A 22,257-nucleotide genomic window follows, 5' to 3' on the forward strand; every position below is an offset into this window, starting at 1 on the left:
ACAGAAAACCCCCAGTGTCCTAATACTTCAGCAGCAATTTATCCGATACACGTACAAACTGCGACGGATCCGCAGGGCAGCAGATGAGGACATTGCCCCATTATGGGATCAGGCTGGTGCGTTTACGGTTTATACTGACAGCAAGGACAGCTCCAGGCTGAGCGGCATACCGCAGATGTGAACACGACCCAAAACCTGGCCTGGAGTGGGTGAAAAGGTTGCCCTGGAACACAAAGAGTTAACCGTTAAGCACCCCCCCAGTAAAGATGCATTGATGACTGCGCCAATAACCCCAGGCTGTGGCTTCAGTAATTAATAGACACTTTCGGCCTCAGCGATTGCCAGGAATGCGCCGCCCATTCCCTCGCCCAATGGACACGATTGTGTGGCTGCTCCTCGTACATGGCAGGTCTAGGGTTAATCATAATAAGAAGAGGCCGAATGTGTGCGGAGACCCCCGGGGCATCAGTCACATGGAGGAATCGCTAACCGCCAAACCTGGAAGATTCCTCCAAGTGCACCTACACCTGTCTACACGGCATCATGTGGGGGGAGGGGACAAACCCCTCCAAACAGGGGGTCCCCCTAGCTTTAGCTCCTCCCACTGCGCGCGTCCATGAGGCGTTTTTTTATGTACGTTTGGGATCTGCAAGCAAAGATCTCCAGGAGCAAACCTCCTGCGCTTGCTCTCAGATCGAGGGGAGTGAATTTCATATTTTGAAATTAGTTTGCGCTTCGGATCAGTCCCGTATACGTTACGCACGAGATGACGCCCCAGCATAACGGAAACGGGACGGATCCGTTTTGCAGCCCATAGACTTCTATTATGACGGAATGAATAACGTTATGCATTCTGTTATAGAATTGGGTTATGGTCCGTGGTTACGGTATCCATAGCGCAATTCTACTTTTACCACCAAACGAAGTGTGAACGAATTTCATAACCGGAAATTCGCTCCCCCCCACTACGCTCAGAGAATGGACCATTCAATGCTTGGCCTTCTTCAGAGCTGCGCCTTTGGCTCCAACGCAGATTCTGGCAAAAAAAAAAGCGATTTTGTCCAACAAACTGCGTTACAGTCTAGGGGGCTGTCGTATGTTCCGATCCGGCACGTGCGTTATTTTCACTCCTATAACGGAGCAGAACAACAAATATGTAGCAGGAAGGTGTGAACGCGGCTTTAGGGTCCATTCACACGTCCGTTGTTTCTTTCCTGATCTGTTCCGTTTTTTGCTAAACAGATCTGGACCAGATCTGTACCCATTCATTTTCAATGGGTCCTGAAAAAAAATAAAAAAAAAATAAAAAATCAGACATTGTGCTGTCCGATTTTTTTCAGGACCCATTGAAAATGAATGGGTCCAGATCTGTTCAGCAAAAAACGGAACAGATCAGGAAAGAAACAACGGACGTGTGAATGGACCCTTAACCGGTCCCGCTCACACAGGGCTCGTTACAATGTGTCAGCCTGGACAAGCCTCCGAGCCAATCACAGCGCTCCATTCCCTGATATAATGTAACAGCGCCCGTTTCCTACATAACCGTCACAATAGGCACCGGTTTAACCCCACCAATGCCAGAGCCAAATTCGGATGTAAAGGCTGCACTACATAACACTCCTCCAGCACATCCCTATGGCAGGTCGTCCTCCCCCCTCCCCCCCCCCCCTAAACCAGGGATGCAGGTCACAAGTTTTAGTGCAGCATCACAAAGGGGGGGGGGGGGTCGCTGATCTGCTGCCATGACAACAGGGATCTGTGAATGCAGAAGGCGGTGGCATCCTAACCCGGGTGCCCGCTATAATCCCCCCTGATCAGTGCGCTTAGTACACCCCCTGCCACCTCTCTGGGGGCAAGCCGGCGAAACGTAAATCGGACCCGAGCGCGGCGGAGGGTTCATATCCGCTGAAATACGCGAGGTATGAAGTTGATGGACTCTAAGAAACAAAGTCCAGGGAGGTCCATACGAGACCCTCCACATTCCTGCCCTGTTCTGGGGTCATTTATCAAAACGGGTGCAAAGGGAAAAGTGGCTTAGTTGCCCTTCGCAACCAATCAGACGCTACCATTCTTTTTTGGGAGCTCCTTTGGATAATGAAAGGATCAATCTGGTTGCTATGGGCAACTAAGCCAGTTTTATTTTGCACCAGTTTTGATAAGTCTCCCTCAATGTGTCCAAAGAATTCAACTCCTCGCCTATCCCAGCAGGGTATGCGATGTGACGCCCCCCACGCGTCCCCCACCTTGGCCTGGGAGCAGAGAGCGGATGTCGGGCATGCACACCGCCACTCGCCTGTATGGGACTGAAGGAGACAGCCTGTACTCCGAGATAAATGAAGCGGTCACAGATCACTGGGGGCGACAGGTTTGGGATAACACAGTGATCATCCGAGGATTCGAAGAGAGATCCATCTGCTGCAGGGACCATGTCGGAGGATCCTGCGAGGAACCAATCAGATCCCGGCTTTTATCGATTATGCATCCTTGTGAGACAGAAAGAAGGAATCTGATTGGTTGATCCTATTTTCTTTTCACCAGTTTTGATAAATCCCCTTCATTACTTTTCTGAAGGGAAATCTGGAGCTTAAGTCGTATTAGCTCCGCAGCGTTAGCCTCAGCCCTAAAAAGAGGATCCCCGCATAAAATCCCAGCATCAACCTATCCACGATCCACAACGAAAGAGCCAAATACAAACGCACACAATCGGCCTGTGAAATCTGCTCGTCACGACCTAAAACCATGTGAAATAAACTATAGACACACAACGCGCTGATAGACCCAGCACACCGCCGCGTAGGGCTCGCTCAGCTGATGCAATGTTACCTTTTACTTAGTGGCCTGAGCATTCATTATCCATATGCAAATAAGCAGTTAAGTGCAAGAAGGGCGGGCCCTAAGCTGCTCTGTGCACCCTTGCTCCTCCTGCTTCCTCTGCCAGCCCTTCCCTCTGCCAGGGCTCCTTCCTTCTGGTCTCACCCTGGCAGAGGAAGCAGGAGCAGCACGGGTGCACACGAGCGCCTTGGGCCCTCCCTCAGTGCACTTGGCTGCTCATTTGAATATTGGAGTTAAAAATACTTTTTCTTAGGGATGAAGCTGAGCGAGCCCTACAAGCCAGGGTGCGCGGTTTATTAGTGAATCTTCTGGTGACGGGCTCCTTTTAAATGGTGGTGGTGGTGGCCGTACAAAACTATAGAAGATAAACTACCAAAAGGTATCACTAGATTGCATCAGGCTCAAAATAAACAGGTTTACACACAATATAGAAAGGCACAGCTCCCAAATCCAAAAACAGTACCAGTCACAGTACCTCCCGTGACAGAGGTTAGAAGATCTGGGAGACTGGCTGCACATGGGGTTAACTGACAGTCTCTTGATTCTCAGTGTTATTTGGTAATGACCACACCTCTTGCCAGGTGCAGCCCGTGGTCATTACTGCTTCCCTACTTAGTTTAGTCTCACACTTCATACCATGCGGTTGATATTCTCTGCTTGGATTTGGAAGAGTTGGTGTGTGGACCTTCCCTGTGTTCCTGCTCATCCATTTTCTATAAGATAAGTTGTACTGCTCTTGGTATTTGGTTGTTCCCCGGCGCTTGTTGTTACGCTGCCTTAGGGAGACACTGGTTTGTTCACCTTGGAAGAAACCAGTTATCTCATTCCCTGTCACTACCTTTAGGGCATCTCAGGGCCCATAGGGTCTAGGTTCCGGCATATGTATTTTCCCACCTTCAGGGTCTATACATACTGACAGGAGTAAAGGCCAGGTTTAGGGGCTTCCTAGGAGGTGTCCGTCCCTTGAGGCCTAGTTCTTGGTCCCTCTTCTCCCCATTATTCGTGACCGTACTAAGCACAGGAGGTGCTACGATAAAACCATTCCAAAAAGGGCACATCTCCAATATACCCCCAGACTATGACCACGCCACTTTCTCAATGGGTACAGTACGCACTAAGCTCCCCCTAGTGGTGGCTGCAGGCGGACTGTTCTCTCCTATAAACATAGCGGATCTCTAAACTCTAAGTCCTACACTTAAATTTAACATATTATAAAATAAAGGTAGAATTTTTTAAATTTATTTAGACCAAAAATTTGAGAGAGAGATTATCAAAATTGGTGCAAATGAAAACTGGCTTAGTTGTCCATAGCAACCAGTCTGATTCCACGTTTCTTCTTCAGCGCTCCTTTGGAAAATGAAAGGCGGAATCTGATTGGTTGCTAGCGGCAACTAAGCCAGTTTTCGTGTGTACCAGTTGTAATGAATCTCCTCCATTATCTTTTGCAATTCTTCATATTTGCTGTTGCAATCATGAAATGTGCAATTGCTTTTTTCAAGAGACGCTCATCACATTTGGTCGCGCCACTGTGGCTCCTATGGCCGCCGTAGCAGCTGTTACTCGCTGCCAAATGGCGTGAGAAATGGGGGGGCGGGGGCGCTGGAAATAGCGGGGGGACAGGGGAGAATTAATAAGAGAAGCGCTGGAAATGAGAAATGGCAGATAGGACGCCAGAGCAGCCGGTAATCACCGCAAAAGACAAAAAGCCTCATGAAAATGTCAGTGGCGCTGTGCGGGGATCCGTAATAGCCGCTCCAGCGCTGGACGTAGCGGGGAGAACATAAAGCCGCCTGACAGACTGCTGCCAGGGGACGCCGGGGGTCAGCTGAAGATCAGGCGTGTATGGCGGCACAGAACGCTGCACAGGAGTGCAGGATATCACCACAAAGGGGCACACCCAATCCAGGTGTAGTAAGGGCCCATGAAGCTCTCGGACCGGGGTCGGCAATCCTCACCACTCCAGCTGTTGTGAAACTACAATTCCCAGCATTCATTTCTAGGAGAGTTTTTAGAAGAGCAGAGCAAGTATGCACGCTGGGAGTTGTAGCTTCACAACAGCTGGAGTCCCGGAGGTTGCTGACCCTTGCTCTAGGGCCTCCGCACAACACAGAGCTGCAGTACGGATGTGAGGTGTAGTAGTAGCAGATCACACAATAACAATTTCAGACACCGACACAATGATCAGGGCGCAGGACACATGGATGAAGCGCGCTGCTGCCGCCCGACCATCGCAGGCCGAGATCTCACCAGACACTTGGAGGGGAGGGGGAGTATCTGCTAACCTATCCCACAGTATACAACTGAGGAGGGGGCCGATAATGGAGGCAGAAAGAGGAGCTAGATAGATATCTGCCATGCTTTACACTGCAGAGTAACAGCAACGCCCCCGTTGCTCCTACAGCTCATTTGCATATAATAAAACATCATATTTCTCAGCCATGCGGGCACATATGAACATGGGACCAACAGACGCCTTCAGCTGCCGAGCGCACATGGAACAGGTCAGCCGGTGTCATACGGACAGAACTGCGGACATTGCACATGCAGGCAGCAAGGTACAGCGCAGGAGGAGCCGAGCAGGGGATACACAGCTTTATTCACGGATATCCCTGCCCCTTCTATACTCCGCTCCGCCCACCGGACTCCTAATTACAGAAAGAGCAGCGGTAACTAATGGAAAACAAGTTACCGACTCCTTTCCCGTAAAGCTACCCGTCTGCTCAGCGCCTCCTGTGCCGTACCCTGCTGCCGGCAGTCTCGTGCGTCACTCGTGATGTGCGTCCTCCGGGTTCGCTGCTCCTCAGATCGTGGCGGGATAAAACCAGCAGATAAACAGACCGCGTCTCATCCGTCTCACAAAAGAAGTGTTGAGAGAAAACCAGGTTGGACTGAACGCGAAGGAATAAAACAAACATTGGAGACGGTTCCACAGATCCTCCTATGGAGAGGGATCCAAAACAAGCAAACGCTGGAGAGACAGCGCTGTTAACCCCTGCAACCATACCAGGCCCCGCGGACCAGCACCTTCACCAGTACAGTGGTCTGAGGGGACCTGGGCTACACCTACAGACCATAAGAGGACTACTACTGCAAACCATATTCATCCCGAGTTACATCCTATATTATACCCCAGAGCTGCACTCACTATTCTGCTGGTGCAGTCACTGTGTACATACATTACATTACTTATCCTGTACTAATCCTGAGTTACATCCTGTATTATTCTCCAGAGCTGCACTCACTATTCTGCTGCTGCAGTCACTGTGTACATACATTACTTATCCTGTACTGATCCTGAGTTACATCCTGTATTATACTCCAGAGCTGCACTCACTATTCTGCTGGTGCAGTCACTGTGTACATACATTACTTATCCTGTACTGATCCTGAGTTACATCCTGCATTATACTCCAGAGCTGCACTCACTAAATTGTAATTAACATAAAGCGAGAGGTACAATGTGGCGCCAACCCCAGGACTGATAAATAAAGCGCCAGGAAATATTAACACCCCGAAACGCGTGGCGCATCACTCACACATTTCGAGCGCTGCGGCAGTGGGACATTCGGCGCCCCTCGTCCCGAACACTACAGTCGTCCTTTCCTTCGCCTGAAACGTCTGATAACAGAAAACAATACAATGCATCCAGCTACACAACAGGCGACGGGCGCTTCCACTTCCCATTGGGATCAAGAGCTCTCCTTGCTGTCAGTGAATGAGAACAGTCATGTTCACAACCATTGTGTCCCACACCTCCCCAGCAGTGACACTGACCGGAGAGATTTATGCTGCTGATGGGTTTGCTACCGTCGCAGCCACAATCGCGATGTGACCTTGTAATAAAACACAGTAACAGAACCGCAGCTGTGCGGCCGCCAAGTCACGGCCAGAAGGCGGCACAGGATTTATTAATGGAGGGGGGAGAGTGAAACAAAACCTCAGCCTGAATGGCGGCTTTGAAAGTTCTCACCACTCAATGGACCTGCCGTTCCCAGAATGCAATATTCTGCCGGCGCGGTCACATGACCCGCTCCCCAGAGAACAGGGGGATGATGGGAAGAGTCATTCACAGCGAGGGACGCGCTGAACATCCGCCAAAACATTAATGGGCTGAGAAATGGGATCCGGGCAGAGGCCGAGCGCCCGCTCATCCCATATTAATGAGCGATGTGTGTGCGAAAGTATACACGCCCTGCCGAAGGCTGGACCGTACCATCGGGCGATATACGGTGGATTACGACAGTGACCTGGGGTCTGTCTGACCCTTTCCCTGCGCGGTGAACTGCGCAAAAAATAGTCGCCAAGTAAGAAGACATGGCGGCCACCGCTGCAATCTACAGGAGCGCGGCGAGCGCCATCATGCGCCCTTATGTTACAAAATATCAGGAGCAACAGGATGGCGAACAAAGTCGCAGGACGGCGTATGCACGGCTGGGGCTCTGTTCACACTCCAGGCAGACGCGTGGCGCCTACGCCGTCCTATGCAGTGGTCCTGGCATTACCGCGTCCTATAAAGTCGCCCGGCATCCTAGTCACCCCCCCTTTCGCGTCCTAACGTCAGGATCCCAATTTAATGAAATGGTCTCGTTTAATCCGGAGACGGCAGGTGGTGACCTTACCGCGGCATCGGGGGGGGCAGACCTCCGTCACACGGCCGCTGCACAACAAAAGCCTCTGATGATGTCATCAGTCACCACTACTGGGAGGCCCGGCGCCCGCACGTCACCCGGGACATGAATGAGTCAGGTGCCGTCACCCCGGGCGCAATAAACGCCGCAGACGGACGATTCCTCTCGCCCTTTGTCACTCGCTGCGCGGACAGGATCCTCGCTGTAGGACGGACAAAGGCCACACGGGAGCGCTGCAAAGGGTTAACAAGACTCCATCCACCAGTCCTGCACCAATTAACCCCCTATAGGCCACAAACACTTTGAGAGGGATATTCAGCACCGCGGCGGCGCTCTTCCCATTTCCAAAAAATACACCAGGCGTGCAAATGGTTAATACTATCCCCAATTAACCCTTTATAATCCGTCAATGCCAAGACACAACTATTACCTGATTCCTTTCCTGTGTCCAAAACACAGCCAAGGGTTAACCTCCAAAGACCTCCTGAGCCTTGAGTTAACCCAACATCAGCTTTAAGGTCACGTCCATCCTTTAACCCTTTATTCCCTCCACCTGAGCCAGGCAGGTAGTCAACGCCCCGGCAAACACAGGGTTACTGTGACATTCAACCCTTAACAACTCACCGCTGCTCTAAGGGTTAAAAAAAAAACGACCCTATTATCCCATTAGTACTAGGTCTGAACCAGGATGTAAAGGGTTAACACCGGACCTGTGGTGAATCGCCCCTATGGAGTCATCACTGCTATGACAGAGCTAGCAAAGGGTTAAACACCCCCCCCCCCCCCCCCATAGTCCTACTGCTACCAGGATAAAAAGGGTTAACACCCGACCTGCAGTGATTAACCCCTTTGGATCCAGCCCTGCTGTCAAAGACAGTAGAGGGTTAATAAACGGACACCCCCCCCCCCCCTCAAGGCTTCCGTGTCTGAACCAGGACGCAGAGGGTTAACACGCCGACCCTGCGGTGCCCCGATTAACCCCTCGTGCCCTGTCAGTGCGGGCAGCGCTGGGGCCCCTCGGTGATCCCTTACCTTTAGCCCAGCAGATCGGGAATGGGCTGCAGCCGCTCCTCTCCATAGAGATGACGGCACCTCGTCTGCTCGGGGCCCGGCTCAGCTCCGGAGCGGAGACCAGAGACGGGGCCGCTCCTGCCCTCAGCTGCCGGCCACACGCCGCATCCCGGTAATGTGACTGAGAGGAGGGCGGGGCGCCGGAGGCCGGTGCGATGGGGGCGGGGCCTGAGCGGCGCTAATTTGCATACACCTTAATATGCTAATCTGACTGTGGACTGGGATTTAAAGGGATAGGAGCCTCAGGGAGAGTCACTGGAGGAGCCACAGGACCAACCGTCTGCACCGTCAATACCATTACAACACGTGCATAAATGGTTAAAAACATAAAATAAATGGACAATATCTCCTTTTTTCTTGCTGCAGATGAGATGGAATGTTGTAGGGTCCTCCTCACCTCCATGTATACCTCCCGTCTAGCTCCCATATCCCCCCCACCCATATACCTCCCGTCTAGCTCCCATATCCCCCCCCCCTATACCTCCCGTCTAGCTCCCATATCCCCCCCCCATATACCTCCCGTCTAGCTCCCATATCCCCCCCGTATACCTCCCGTCTAGCTCCCATATCCCCCCCCCATATACCTCCCGTCTAGCTCCCATATCCCCCCCCATATACCTCCCGTCTAGCTCCCATATCCCCCCCCATATACCTCCCGTCTAGCTCCCATATCCCCCCCCCCATATACCTCCCGTCTAGCTCCCATATCCCCCCCCCCATATACCTCCCGTCTAGCTCCCATATCCCCCCCCATATACCTCCCATCTAGCTCCCATATCCCCCCGTATACCTCCCGTCTAGCTCCCATATACCTCCCGTCTAGCTCCCATATCCCCCCCCATATACCTCCCGTCTAGCTCCCATATACCTCCCGTCTAGCTCCCATATCCCCCCCCATATACCTCCCGTCTAGCTCCCATATACCTCCCATATCCCCCCCCATATACCTCCCGTCTAGCTCCCATATCCCCCCCCATATACCTCCCGTCTAGCTCCCATATACCTCCCATCTAGCTCCCATATCCCCCCCCATATACCTCCCGTCTAGCTCCCATATCCCCCCCCCGTCTAGCTCCCATATCCCCCCCCCCCGTCTAGCTCCCATATCCCCCCCCGTCTAGCTCCCATATCCCCCCCCCCCCGTCTAGCTCCCATATCCCCCCCCCCCGTCTAGCTCCCATATCCCCCCCCCCCCGTCTAGCTCCCATATCCCCCCCCCCGTCTAGCTCCCATATCCCCCCCCCCCCCCCCGTCTAGCTCCCATATCCCCCCCCCCGTCTAGCTCCCATATCCCCCCCCCCCGTCTAGCTCCCATATCCCCCCCCCGTCTAGCTCCCATATCCCCCCCCCCCCCCCGTCTAGCTCCCATATCCCCCCCCCCGTCTAGCTCCCATATCCCCCCCCCCTAGCTCCCGTCTAGCTCCCATATCCCCCCCCCTAGCTCCCGTCTAGCTCCCATATCCCCCCCCCTAGCTCCCGTCTAGCTCCCATATCCCCCCCCCCTAGCTCCCGTCTAGCTCCCATATCCCCCCCCCCTAGCTCCCGTCTAGCTCCCATATCCCCCCCCCCCCCCTAGCTCCCGTCTAGCTCCCATATCTCCCCCCCCCCCCCCCCCCCCGTATAACTCCCGTCAAAACCACCGTTCAGGATGCATCAGAAGGTCTTCAGTTCAGTCACTTTTACGGTATTTGGCCGGAGAAAATACAGCAGCATGCCGGCATTATTTTCTATTGAAATGCATTAATGCCGTATCTGGTATCAAGTGACCGGATCCCTTTTTCCAGTCTGCGCATACGCAGCAGACCCTTAAAAATGTAAAGGAAAAAAAAATAATACCGGATCCGTTTTTCCAGATGACACCGGAGAGACGGATCCGGTATTTCAATGCATTTGTCAAACGGATCCGCATCCGGAAACAAATGGTATCCGTTTGCACACTGATTTCCAGATCCGGCAACGGAACTGGCTGCCGGATTCCTCCAACGCTAGTGTGAAAGTACCCTTAGGCCCCTTTCACACGGGCGAGTATTCCGCATGGATGCGATGCGTGAGTTGAACGCATTGCACCCGCACTGAATACCGACCCATTTATTTCTATGGGGCTGTGCACACGAGCGGTGATTTTAACGCATCACTTGTGCGTTGAGTGAAAATCGCAGCATGCTCCTCTTTGTGCGTTTTTCGTGTAACGCAGGCCCCATAGAAATGAATGGGGTTGCGCGAAAATCGCAAGCATCCGCAAGCAAGTGCGGATGCGGTGCGATTTTCACGCACGGTTGCTAGGAGACGATCGGGATGGAGACCCGATCATTATTATTTTCCCTTATAACATGGTTATAAGGGAAAATACTAGCATTCTGAATACAGAATGCATAGTACAATAGCGCTGGAGGGGTTAAAAAAATAAAATAAAAATTTAACTCACCTTAGTCCACTTGATCGCGCTGCCGGCATCTCTTCTGTCTCCTTTGCTTAACAGGACCTGTTCCTGCAATGATCGCTCACCACAGGTCCTGTTCCTGCAATGATCGCTCACCACACATCCTGTTCAGCAAAGGAGACAAAAGAGATGCCGGCTACGCGATCAAGTGGACTAAGGCGAGTTAAATCGCGGGTGTTCCCGCAACGCACCCGCACATTTTCCCGCAACGCCCGTGTGAAAGAGGCCTATGGCTTCTTTCACACGGGATGCGTTCAGGGTGCATTGCGGGAAACCCGTGCGAGTAGGAACGCAATTTCAGTCAGTTTTGATTGCGATTGCGTTCCGTTGTTCAGTTTTTTTGCACGCGCGTGATAAAAAAAAAAAAAACTGACTGTGGTACCCAGACCCGAACTCGGACTGCTTCACAGAAGTTCGGGTTTGGGTTCGGTGTTCTGTAGATTTTATTATTTTCCCTTATAACATGGTTATAAGGGAAAATAATAGCATTCTGAATACAGAATGCTAAGTGAAATGTCCATTGAGGGGTTAAAAAAAATATAAACTCGCCTCATCCACTTGATTGCGCAGCCGTTATCGTCTTCTTTCAGGATCTACGCTGACGTCATCGCGCTCACCATGTGACATCAGCGCAGGTCCTTTTGCAGATCCTGCAAGAAGAAGAAAGACGAGGATCCCGGCTCCGCGATCAAGTGGATGAGGCGAGCATTTTTATTTATTTATTTATTTTAACCCCTCAATGGACATTTCACTTAGCATTCTGTATTAAGAATGCTATTATTTTCTGTTATAACCATGTTATAAGGGAAAATAATAAAGTAATTGGGGTCCCGGATCGCTCATCCCTCATCTCCTTAGCAACCATCCGCAAAAATGGCATCCGCACTTGCTTGAGGATGCTATGCGATTTTCACGCCGCCCCATTCATTTCTATGGGGCCTGCTTTGCGTGAAAAACGCTGAATATAGAGCATGCTGCGATTTTCATGCAACGCACAAGTGATGCGTTAAAATCACAGCTCATCTTCACAGCCCCATTGAAATGAACGGGTCCGGATTCAGTGCGCGTGCTGTGCGTTCACCTCACGCATTGCACTTGTGTGAAAGGGGCCTAAGGCTAATTTTTTGCCTTTTCGGCGTCCACCTCCAAACCAAAAACACACAAAACATGTTGCGGTTTAGATGCGTTTTCTGTGTATGGTTTGGAGGTGGACGCCGAGCCCAGTGTGAGCGCTGTAGCCACCACGTGGGACGCCACGGTGGATAGTAGCGCATGATCTCCAATAGTGAGCACATATTCTTAATTGCCACCAAGTACATACTGTAAGGCTACTTTCACATCTACGATTTCCCTTTCCGCTACTGAGATCCGTCATAGGGGTTAATTAAATATAACTAAACCGGCATTAACAAAACTGCCCAACCCCAGCTTCACAGGCTCAGGTAAAAATAGAAAGTGCGCGGTGATTGGTTGTTTTTGGCTAAGAATCTTTCTTGCCCATGGAAACCAATCAGAGCTCAGCTTTCATTTGTTAACCAGCTGAGGTAAAACAAAAGCTACTCTGTGACTGGATGCTAAAGCACGCTCCATTGCCCATAGCAACCAATCAGATCAGCTTTCATCTCAGGTAAAATAACAAAAGCTCCCCTGTGATTGGTTGCTTTGGGCGACACATTTCCCGCCCTTCCCCCAAAGGAAACTCTTTGTTGCCCACAGCAATCAGAGCTCAGCTTTCATCTCTAACAGCTCAGGTGAAATGAAAGCTGCTCTGTGATTGGTTGCTATCGGCAACAAGTGTCCCCCCCAACACTCATTACCCATAGCAACCAGAGCAGAGCTTACATTTCCAGACCTTTTTATTGCTACCATTTTAGGCTCCATACAACTTTTTGTTCGATTATGTTTTTTGGAAGGTGAGGTGACAAAAAAAAAAGCTGTTTTGAAGTAATTTTTATTTGTTTTGTTTTTTTACGCCGTTCACTTGATAGGGTAGATCATGTGATATTTTTGTAGAGCCAGTTGTTACGGACGCGGTGAAATATGTATTTTTAATTTTATTTTTTATGTTTTACACAATAAGAGCATATGTAGAAATAAAAATCATGTTTTTGTGTTGCAATTTTCTTGGAACCGGATTTATAAAAAATATTTTTGGCTATGGTCTTGTGTGGGGGCTCATTTTTTGTGTGATGAGGTGACGTTTTTATTGCTACAATTTTGGGGTACATATAACTTTTTGATGGATGTTTTTTGGGAGGTGAGGCAATTAAAAAAGCCATTTTGGCTAATGTTTATTTATTATTCCTTTTTTACTGTGTTCACCTGATGTGGTAGATCATGTGATATTTTTATGAAGCGTAACGGACACGGCGATACCAAATATGTGTATTTTATAAAACATTTTCTATTTTTAACATTTTATAAATGACTTAATTGGGGAAAATGTAATTTTTATTTTACACTTAGTGTCCCCCATAAGGTCATACAAGACCTCTGGGGGACATTTAACTTTCACGATTAGCGTGCAGCTGCCATCTCTGAAAGGACGTTCAGAAACGTCCGATCAGAGATAAACCCGGTCGGGAAGTGGTTAAAGGGCTCATGTAAAACAAAAGCTAGACTTTAGTAAGGCTTTTGACACTGTCCCACATAGAAGGCTTATCAATAAACTGCAGTCTTGGTGCTTGGACTCCCATATTGTGGAATGGATTAGGCAGTGGCTGAGGGACAGGCAACAAAGGGTTGTAGTCATGGAGTATATTCAGACCAAGGTCTTGTTACCAGTGGGGTACCTCAGGGATCTGTTCTGGGACCCATATTGTTTAATAGCTTTATCAGCGAAATTGCAGAAGGCCTCGATGGTAAGGTGTGTCTTTTTGCTGATGACACAAAGATGTGTAACAGGGTTGATGTTCCTGGAGGGATACACCAAATGGAAAAGGACTTAGGAAAACTAGAGGAATGGTAAAAAATCTGGCAACTAAAATTTAATGTTTAGTGCAAGATAATGCACCTGGGACGTAAAAACCCAAGAGCAGAATATAAAATCAGTGATACAGTCCTAACCTCAGTATCTGAGGAAAGGGATTTAGGGGTCATTATTTCAGAAGACTTAAAGGTAGGCAGACCATGTCATAGAGCAGCAGGAGATGCTAGCAGAATGCTGGGGTGTATAGGGAGAGGCATTACCAGTAGACAGAGGGAGGTGCTCATGCCGCTCTACAGAGCACTAGTGAGACCTCATCTGGAGTATTGTGCTCAGTACTGGAGACCATATCTCCAGAAGGATATTGATACTTTGGAGAGAGTTCAGAGAAGAGCTACTAAACTGGTCCATGGATTGCAGGATAAAACTAACCAGGAAAGGTTAAAGGACCTTAACATGTATAGCTTGGAAGAAAGACGAGACAGAGGGGATATGATAGAGACTGCTAAATACATAAAGGGAATCAACAAGGTAAAAGAGGAAAGAATATTTAAAAGAAGAAAAACTGCTACAAGAGGACATAGTTTTAAATTAGAGGGGCAAAGGTTTAAAAGTAATATCGGGAAGTATTACTTTACTGAGAGAGTAGTGGATGCATGGAATAGCCTTCCTGCAGAAGTGGTAGCTGCGAATACAGTGAAGGAGTTTAAGCATGCATGGGATAGGCATAAGGCCATCCTCCATATAAGATAGGGCCAGGGGCTATCCATAGTATTCAGTATATTGGGCAGACTAGATGGGCCAAATGGTTCTTATCTGCCGACACATTCTATGTTTCTCTAAACCAGTGATCTCCAACTGCTGCCAAACTACAACTCCCATCATGCCGACAGCCGCAGGTCAGGGAACGCTGTGGTGCACCGACGTTTCACTCACTATACTGTGCGCTTCATGTCACGATATGGGACATTCACTGCTACTGATGTACCATGCCAGTACTCCGCTATGGTATGTATGTATACCCACTGAACGTGCCAGGCCGCAGATGCAGCCGACCTGTAGGTGTACGTGCCCCCCCACCACCGCCATCATGCGCAGAGACGAGGCATACGAGCGACCAGAGCCTACTCGCAGCTCACCCAGCACAGCGCCCTCCATTGTATAGTGGCCATGCTTGGTAATGGGGCTGAGCAGCACCTAGGCCATGTGACTAATGTACGGTGACATCACAGGGCCTAGGGAAAGCGACCTCCTCATACAACCGATAGGCGGGGGTCCCAGGAGATCTGATACCGGGTCTCGCTGTAAATACACTGATACACTACATCCCCCGTCTGTATAAATGGTGTCCAGACCCCTGCGGACAAAGGTTCTAACACGAGAGATGGCCAAAAGTGTAACTCAAGTGAGCTGTAAAACCAAGCACAGCCACTCCACCATGGGGGGCGCTGTGCTGGTTTAACTATGAAAAGGCCAAAGTGCTCACCCAAGTGGTCAGCTGATCAGCAGGGGTGCCCCGAGTGAGACCCCCAACATGATATTCCCGAGGATACGTCATCAATCTTTTAGACTCAGAAAACAAATGTAAATAATCAAGGGTGCACATAGCCTGGAAGATCATCTCCAAACATCAAGGGGTGGAACCTGCTCACTGCAGACGACCACCATGTTCAAAACAGACATTAAGCAGTATAATAGAACGTAATGCAACAAGGCAGTTTATGCTGACACTTACCTGGAGAGAAGGAAAAACTGGATATATCTGGGGGGGAAAACAGAAGAAATGGAAATTAGCAGAGAGGAGGGTGAGCTCACAGACAGATCTACACCTTAGGCCTCATGCACACGACCGTGCCGTTTTTTGCGGTCCGCAAATCGCGGACAAGAATAGGACATGTTATATTTTTTTTTGCGGGGCCGCATTGAAATGAATGGGTCCGCATCAGAGCCGCCAAAACGGCGGCTCGGATGCGGACCCAAACAACGGCCGTGTGCATGAGGCCTTACATACAGACACTGAGCAAACAGAGGATTGTCACTGGAAACTGACAGCAAGCATGTCACCCAGAGAGCACCGCCGAGCTCCTGCAGTGCACAGGGAGGGGCAGGTAGGTCGTCACACATCAGACAGATGTTTTCTAAGGCACCTGTCTGTTTGCTGGCCAATCACCACCATGACCTTCAACTACAGCAGGTGGTGACAATAGTGAGTGCAGCTCTGGAGTATAATACCGGATGTAAGTCAGGATCAGTACAGGATAAGGCTACATGCACACGACCGGACCAGCAAAAAAAAACGGATGACGTTCAGTATGGCATCTGGTTTTTTTTTGCGGATCCATTGTAATAATGCCTATCCTTGTCCGCAAACTAGAAAATAGGACACGCACTATTTTTTGGACGGAGCAACGGAATGGACATACGGATGCAGAGAGCACACGGTGTGCTGTCCGCGTTTTTTGCGGACCCGTTGAAATGAATGGGCCCGCTTCCTATCCGCAAAAAAAACCAAAACTGATCGGACACGGAAACAAAATACGGTCGTGTGCATGAGGCCTAAGTAATGTAATGTATGTACACAGTGACTGCAGCAGCAGAATAGTGAGTGCAGCTCTGGAGTATAATACAGGATGTAACTCTGGATCAGTACATGATAAGTAATGTAATGTATGTACACAGTGACTGCACCAGCAGAATAGTGAGTGCAGCTTTGGAGTATAATACAGGATGTAACTCAGGATCAGTACAGGATAAGTAATGTATGTACACAGTGACTGCACCAGCAGAATAGTGAGTGCAGCTCTGGAGTATAATACAGGATGTAACTCAGGATCAGTACAGGATAAGTAATGTATGTACACAGTGACTGCACCAGCAGAATAGTGAGTGCAGCTCTGGAGTATAATACAGGATGTAACTTAATGATTTTCCTAGTCTACGACGTAAAGTCATAGTTTTATTAAGACACGGAGGCGAATATTGCTTTCTCTTCCTTTACTGATCACCATAGCAGCAAGGAGAAACAAAAAACAAATGCAAATGGTCACCATAGTAACCCATATGTCCCACCCCTACAGCCCCCATATAAGGCTGTGTCCAAGGTGGCACTTCCTCTTTCTCTGCGAACCAGTCCATAACAACCAATGAACAGCAACTCAGGAACAGTCCAAGAACAATCCGCGTCAACGAAACCCTCAGAATCCAAGCAGGAACTCTCCAGCGACAGGATCCACATCAGGAGACGGACTGGAACCAACCTCCAAGACTCCCAGCACATCCAACGTGGAAGCAGCAGGAGCCGAAGGGAACAACCTCATCCAAAACAGGAGCAATCAAGGGCAGGAAGGCTCAACCTGAAAGAACAAGAGAGATAAACACCGATAAAGCGAGGTCATGGCACCAGCCAAAACCCATCTCCAGTGGACACACAGGTCCAGGCCGATGGTAAGCATACAATCAAGCACGAGCACATAATGGCGAACAACTGAACCCTCCCAGCGTACCAACAGACCCAAAACCTGCCTACCCACTAAGTAGAGGTAAGCGGCCAAACACACCCCCCCATACAACCAGAGTCCAGGGGAGGGAAGGGAGGGCAATATTCGCCTCCGTGTCTTAATAAAACTATGACTTTACGTCGTAGACTAGGAAAATCATTAAGTTTTACATCAGACACGGAGGCTTCATATTGCTAGTTCAAAGCTGGTTAACCAAGGGATCAAATAAATGAGGAGGAGGACGGAAATAATACTCACGGAACGTGGAGGAACTCGACCAGTCCGCCAATCGTAGGATGTCCTCCAGGCGAGCACCCGAGACCGCCAAGGAGGTAGACGTCGCCCCGCGCGCCGAATGAGCTGTAAACACCGAAGTGTCCACACCGGCAAGAGCCATAACCCATTTTAACCAACGGGCCAAGGTGGGACTAGTCACCGGGCCGAACGGGTGACGGATGGAGAGAAACAACTGCGGCACAGTCGGAGACCTGTGAGGACGAGTCCTGGCCTCGTACTCTTTCAAGCAAGCCACCGGACACAAGGCCGGGGAAGCTGGAAAGCTGGGATACGAGACGACCCGGATGTTCGTCTTCGTGCGTCTAGAAATGTTAAATGACACGCCCTCCGGGGTGAAGGATCTGGCGTCGTGGTCCAGAGCCCGCACATCAGAAACTCTTTTACAAGAAATCAAGCAAAAGAGCGTGAGCAACTTCGCGGAAAGCTGACGTAAGGAAAGGTCAGCATTGGAAGGCCAAGAGGACAAAAAGGTAAGTACCAGGGAAACATCCCAAGTGGAAGAAAACCTCGGGCGGGGAGGCCGAGAAAGACGTGCGCCTCGGAGGAGGCGCGAAACGGAAGGATGCTGTCCAGCCGGAACGCCATCAAACCCTAGGTGCGACGAAGAGATCGCCGAACGAAAAAGGTTGATCGTCCTGTAAGCCTTACCCCCTTCAAACAGAGAGGTGAGGAATTGCAGCAACTGAGCTACAGGAGCTGAAACGGGATCCAGGTCCCGTTCCAGGCACCAGCCAGCCCAAGTTCGCCAGGCCGCCCGATAAGATTTTCGGGTGCCGGGAGCCCAAGCGTCGTCCAAGAGGCGCCTAGCTGCCTCCGAAATTCCGTCGACCGCTCCTGGAGTCCTGAGAGCCGGCAGGCCATCAAACGGAGGGATCCGTCCAGGAGCAGGGGGTGGGGAGTCCCCTGAGGGCAGCGCAGGAGAGAGGTCGGGTTCGGTAGAAGGACTGGGATGTCCACCAGAAGCTCCAGGAGAGACGGGAACCATACCTGAGATTCCCAGAACGGGACTATCGCCACCAACTCCGCCCGATGGCGACGCACTTGGAGAAGCATCCGAGGAATCATCATGAATGGGGGAAAAGCATAGAGAAGGCCGGAGGACCAGTCCTGCAGAAACGCGTCCGCCGCCATCGCCTCCGGATCCGGGCGCCAACTGTAGAACCGAGGGAGGTGAGCGTTGAGCCGGGAGGCGAACAAGTCCACGGAAAAGGGTCCCCATCTGGACGACACCACCGAGAAAATCGACGGGTCCAACTGCCAGTCGCTGCCGTCCGTAAGATGGCGGGAACTCCAATCCGCCCGTACGTTGTGAAGTCCCGGCAGGTACTCGGCTTGCACCATGATGTCCCTGGAGAGACAATACGCCCAAAAATCCTTCGCCAACCCCGCCAGGGTGGCCGACTGGGTTCCGCCCAAACGGTTGATGTAGCGAACCGCTGAAATATTGTCCATCCGGAGACGGATACATGCATTGGCCAAACCGTTGGTAAAACTCTTGACGGCCAAAGAGCCGGCCAGCAACTCTAGGGCATTGATGTGCAAGCGCGTCTCGACCTGCGACCAAGGCCCCCCGGTGGAGACCCCGTCGCAGTGTGCTCCCCAGCCCTGAAGGCTGGCATCCGACTCGATGGTGAACTCCGGCTGGAAGCCAAAAATCGCCCTGCCGTTCCAAGCTGCCAGATTGGCGATCCACCAACGGATCTCTTCCTTGGCCTCCGAATCCAAGGCCACCAAGTCCGCAAAGGAGGCCCCCGAGCGGAGGTGCGCAATCTTCAAGCGCTGCAGGGCCCGGTAATGCAAGGGCGCCGGGAAGACCGCCTGTATGGAGGATGCCAGTAGGCCGATGATGCGGGCTAGATGACGCAGGGACAGGTGGGCACTGGCCAACGCCCGCCGCAGTTCCTTGCGAATGGACCGTAACTTGTCCCCCGGCAGGCTGAGGGATTCCGAGATCGAGTCCACCGTGAAGCCGAGGAAGTCCAACCTCTGGGAGGGAGTGAGCCAAGACTTCTCCAAGTTGAGTAGGAAACCGAGCGACTCCAGGAGATCCGACGTCCATCGGAGGTGTTGCAGCAGCGACGATCTGGACTGATGCATCAGGAGGATGTCGTCCAGATAAATTATGAGGCGCACCCCGCGACTCCTCAGCCAGGCCATGACCGGACGCAGGAGCTTGGTGAAACACCACGGAGCCGACGACAAGCCGAATGGAAGGCATGTGAATCTCCAAACCTCGCCCTTCCAGAGGAAACGAAGGAGATCCCTGGACTGGGGGGCCACCGAGACCGTCAGGTACGCGTCCTTCAGATCCAGCTTCACGAGCCAATCCCCGGGGGAAAGGAGGTCCCGAAGTAGATGGATGCCCTCCATCTTGAAGTGACGGTACCGCACGATGCTGTTTAGCGCCCGGAGATTGATGACGGGACGCATCTGCCCCCCTTTCTTCTGGACTAAGAAAATGTTGCTTATCACCCCCCTTGAGTGACCGTGAGCTCTCTCTATGGCCCCCTTGAGGAAAAGGGAAGAGAGCTCCTCGTCCACCCGAGCGGAGTCCGATCCCCTCCGCAGAGGGGCCGGCGGGAGCTGCACCGAGCAAGGGGCGTCTATGAGCTCTATGGAGAAGCCCCTGACCGTCCCCAGAACCCACGGGTCTGATGTGATTAGTTCCCAAGCGGGTAAAAAATGCCGAAGCCTGCCCCCTACATAAGGTACCGAAGAATCCCCGACCGGGGTCTGACTTACCGGAAGACTTGCGGGGAGCCGTGTTTCCTCGGAAGGAACGGGAGCGCCATTGTCCCCCTCTGGATGGGAAGAACGTCTGGGGAGACCGCTGGTCTTGAAACGCAGCTCGCTGGGAGAAGGAGCCTCTGGAAACACCCCTGCCTCGGGTGCTGGAACGGCCGGACAGACGGCCCCTGTTGCTGCCGGCCCTGTGAGAGACCCGGCCCTGGAAGACTTTGCGCATAGTGGCCTGCGCCTTGTCCAGAGCGGAAAACGTGCCGACGAAGCGGCTGAGGTCCTTAATAAAGGAGTCCCCAAAAAGTAGGCCTTCCGCCTCTTTGCCCGTCTCCGTCTGGGCGAGATTGATGAGCTTGGGGTCTATCCTAAGCAGGATGGCCTTGCGCCTCTCCACAGATAGGGACGCATTGGTTCCCCCGGCGATGCAAATCGCCCTCTGGGCCCAGCCCGTGAGCTCCTCCGGGTCAATGTGGGAACCCTCCTGTCTGGCGGACTCCGCCAACTCCATGATCTTTGCCAGTGGGCCGAAAATATCCAGAAGCTTATCCTGGCAGCCTCTAAGGGCCGAATCTAGACCCTTCTTGGCATTCCACCCAGACTTAGACAAAAACTGGGTCATCTTTGGGTCCACGACGGGCGTGTCGCAGACCTTATGGGGTATAATGGGCCGAGGGCACTCAGCCCGTAGTTTACTGCGCGCCTCTTTGGACAGAGGACGGCGGGCCCAATGCTCCAGATAGCTACTAATCTGGGACTCGGGGAGCCACTCCGCTGATCTGGGATGATGGAGGGCCTCAGGGTCAAACATGGGGGCCCCGGAGGAGTCCAAAGGTAAATTGTCAGCTGAGGTAGTGGAGGAACCTCTAGCTAAAGGCATAGCAGGGGGAGTGGCAATGGGGTCGGACCCCCGAGGGGAGTCATCCTCCACAGAAAAATCAGAAGCCTCTGCTGGATCCTCCGGGCCCGAACCCAGATCCGAGTCAGAGACGGCATCTGCTAGGGCTCTAGCGTGCTTCCACACCCGCGATTTGTCAGCCTGGCGGGGACAAGCTCTCTTACGCGACCTCAGCGCGTCGTCTGTGGTGGTCATCAACCCACCGGTCATCGTCTCCTGTCCAACAGGAGGTTCAGCAGCAAAAGAGTGCTGTGCAGTCTCAGGTGGAGCCAGTCTGGCCCCAGCTAGGGGGTGTGCAGACAGGGCCTGGGAGATGGTCTGGGACAAAACCGTGGACATGGACCCCATGGCCTGCAGGATTGCATCAGACACAGAGCGCTGGATGAGTTGCGCCTGTGAGTCTGAGCCAGGGGGACTAATATTGCCAGAGGTTCCACCCCTAGGGGGAGATTGGGCCGAGGGGTCCATGCTGCTTAAGCAAAAGAAACAGGGCACCTGTAAAGAGAGGGCAAAGAGGAGAGCCGGAGGCCAAGAAAAACGCAGCGCCAGTTAACTAAGGGGTTAATCACCCCAGGAGCGAGAGGACAGGAGCGCTAATACAGAGGAACCGGCAGCCGTCACGCAGGAGACCGGATGAAGCGAGATCTCGCGGGAACGGGAACCAAAATGGCCGCCGGAATCTCGCGAGATCTCGCTCCAGTCAGCCAGAGCGAGCGCGAAAGCGGGAAGAAAAAAGGGCGCCGACCAGAGCGAAGACGCGCGCAAGGTGAGGGGCGTGCCTGAGGGGAGAGCCCAGCACAGGGGAGGTAAAATGGCGGCGAAGCCAGAGAATCGGCCCGGCACTGTGTGGAGTCCCAAGTAAAAGTCCCAGGGGATAAACAAAGTTAGACCACCGAAGCGACGGCACTGCAAATAACCCTGCTTCCTGCTGT

At 51.8% G+C, this 22,257-nt stretch overlaps 1 protein-coding gene across 10 annotated transcripts in view; it reads right to left on the reverse strand.

Annotated features, from left to right (window-relative positions):
* The window catches only part of PTK2 (protein tyrosine kinase 2), a 451,150-nt gene that overhangs the window by 105,532 nt on the left and 323,361 nt on the right, over nt 1-22,257 (reverse strand). For 4 of the 10 annotated variants that reach the window (XM_044292780.1, XM_044292779.1, XM_044292778.1 and 1 more), the window contains exon 1: nt 8,493-8,646. The exons of 1 other annotated variant lie outside the window; for it this stretch is intronic. In XM_044292780.1, the coding sequence (XP_044148715.1) occupies nt 8,493-8,538 (46 nt within the window). In that variant the 5' untranslated portion in view covers nt 8,539-8,646. Of the gene's footprint in view, nt 1-8,492; nt 8,647-15,632; nt 15,660-17,154; nt 17,251-22,257 lie in introns of those variants that run through there. 5 more of the 10 variants (XM_044292783.1, XM_044292785.1, XM_044292781.1 and 2 more) reach the window with 2 other exon arrangements.

The sequence above is a fragment of the Bufo gargarizans genome, chromosome 5 (genome assembly GCF_014858855.1).
Source record: "Bufo gargarizans isolate SCDJY-AF-19 chromosome 5, ASM1485885v1, whole genome shotgun sequence".
NCBI lineage: Eukaryota > Metazoa > Chordata > Amphibia > Anura > Bufonidae > Bufo > Bufo gargarizans.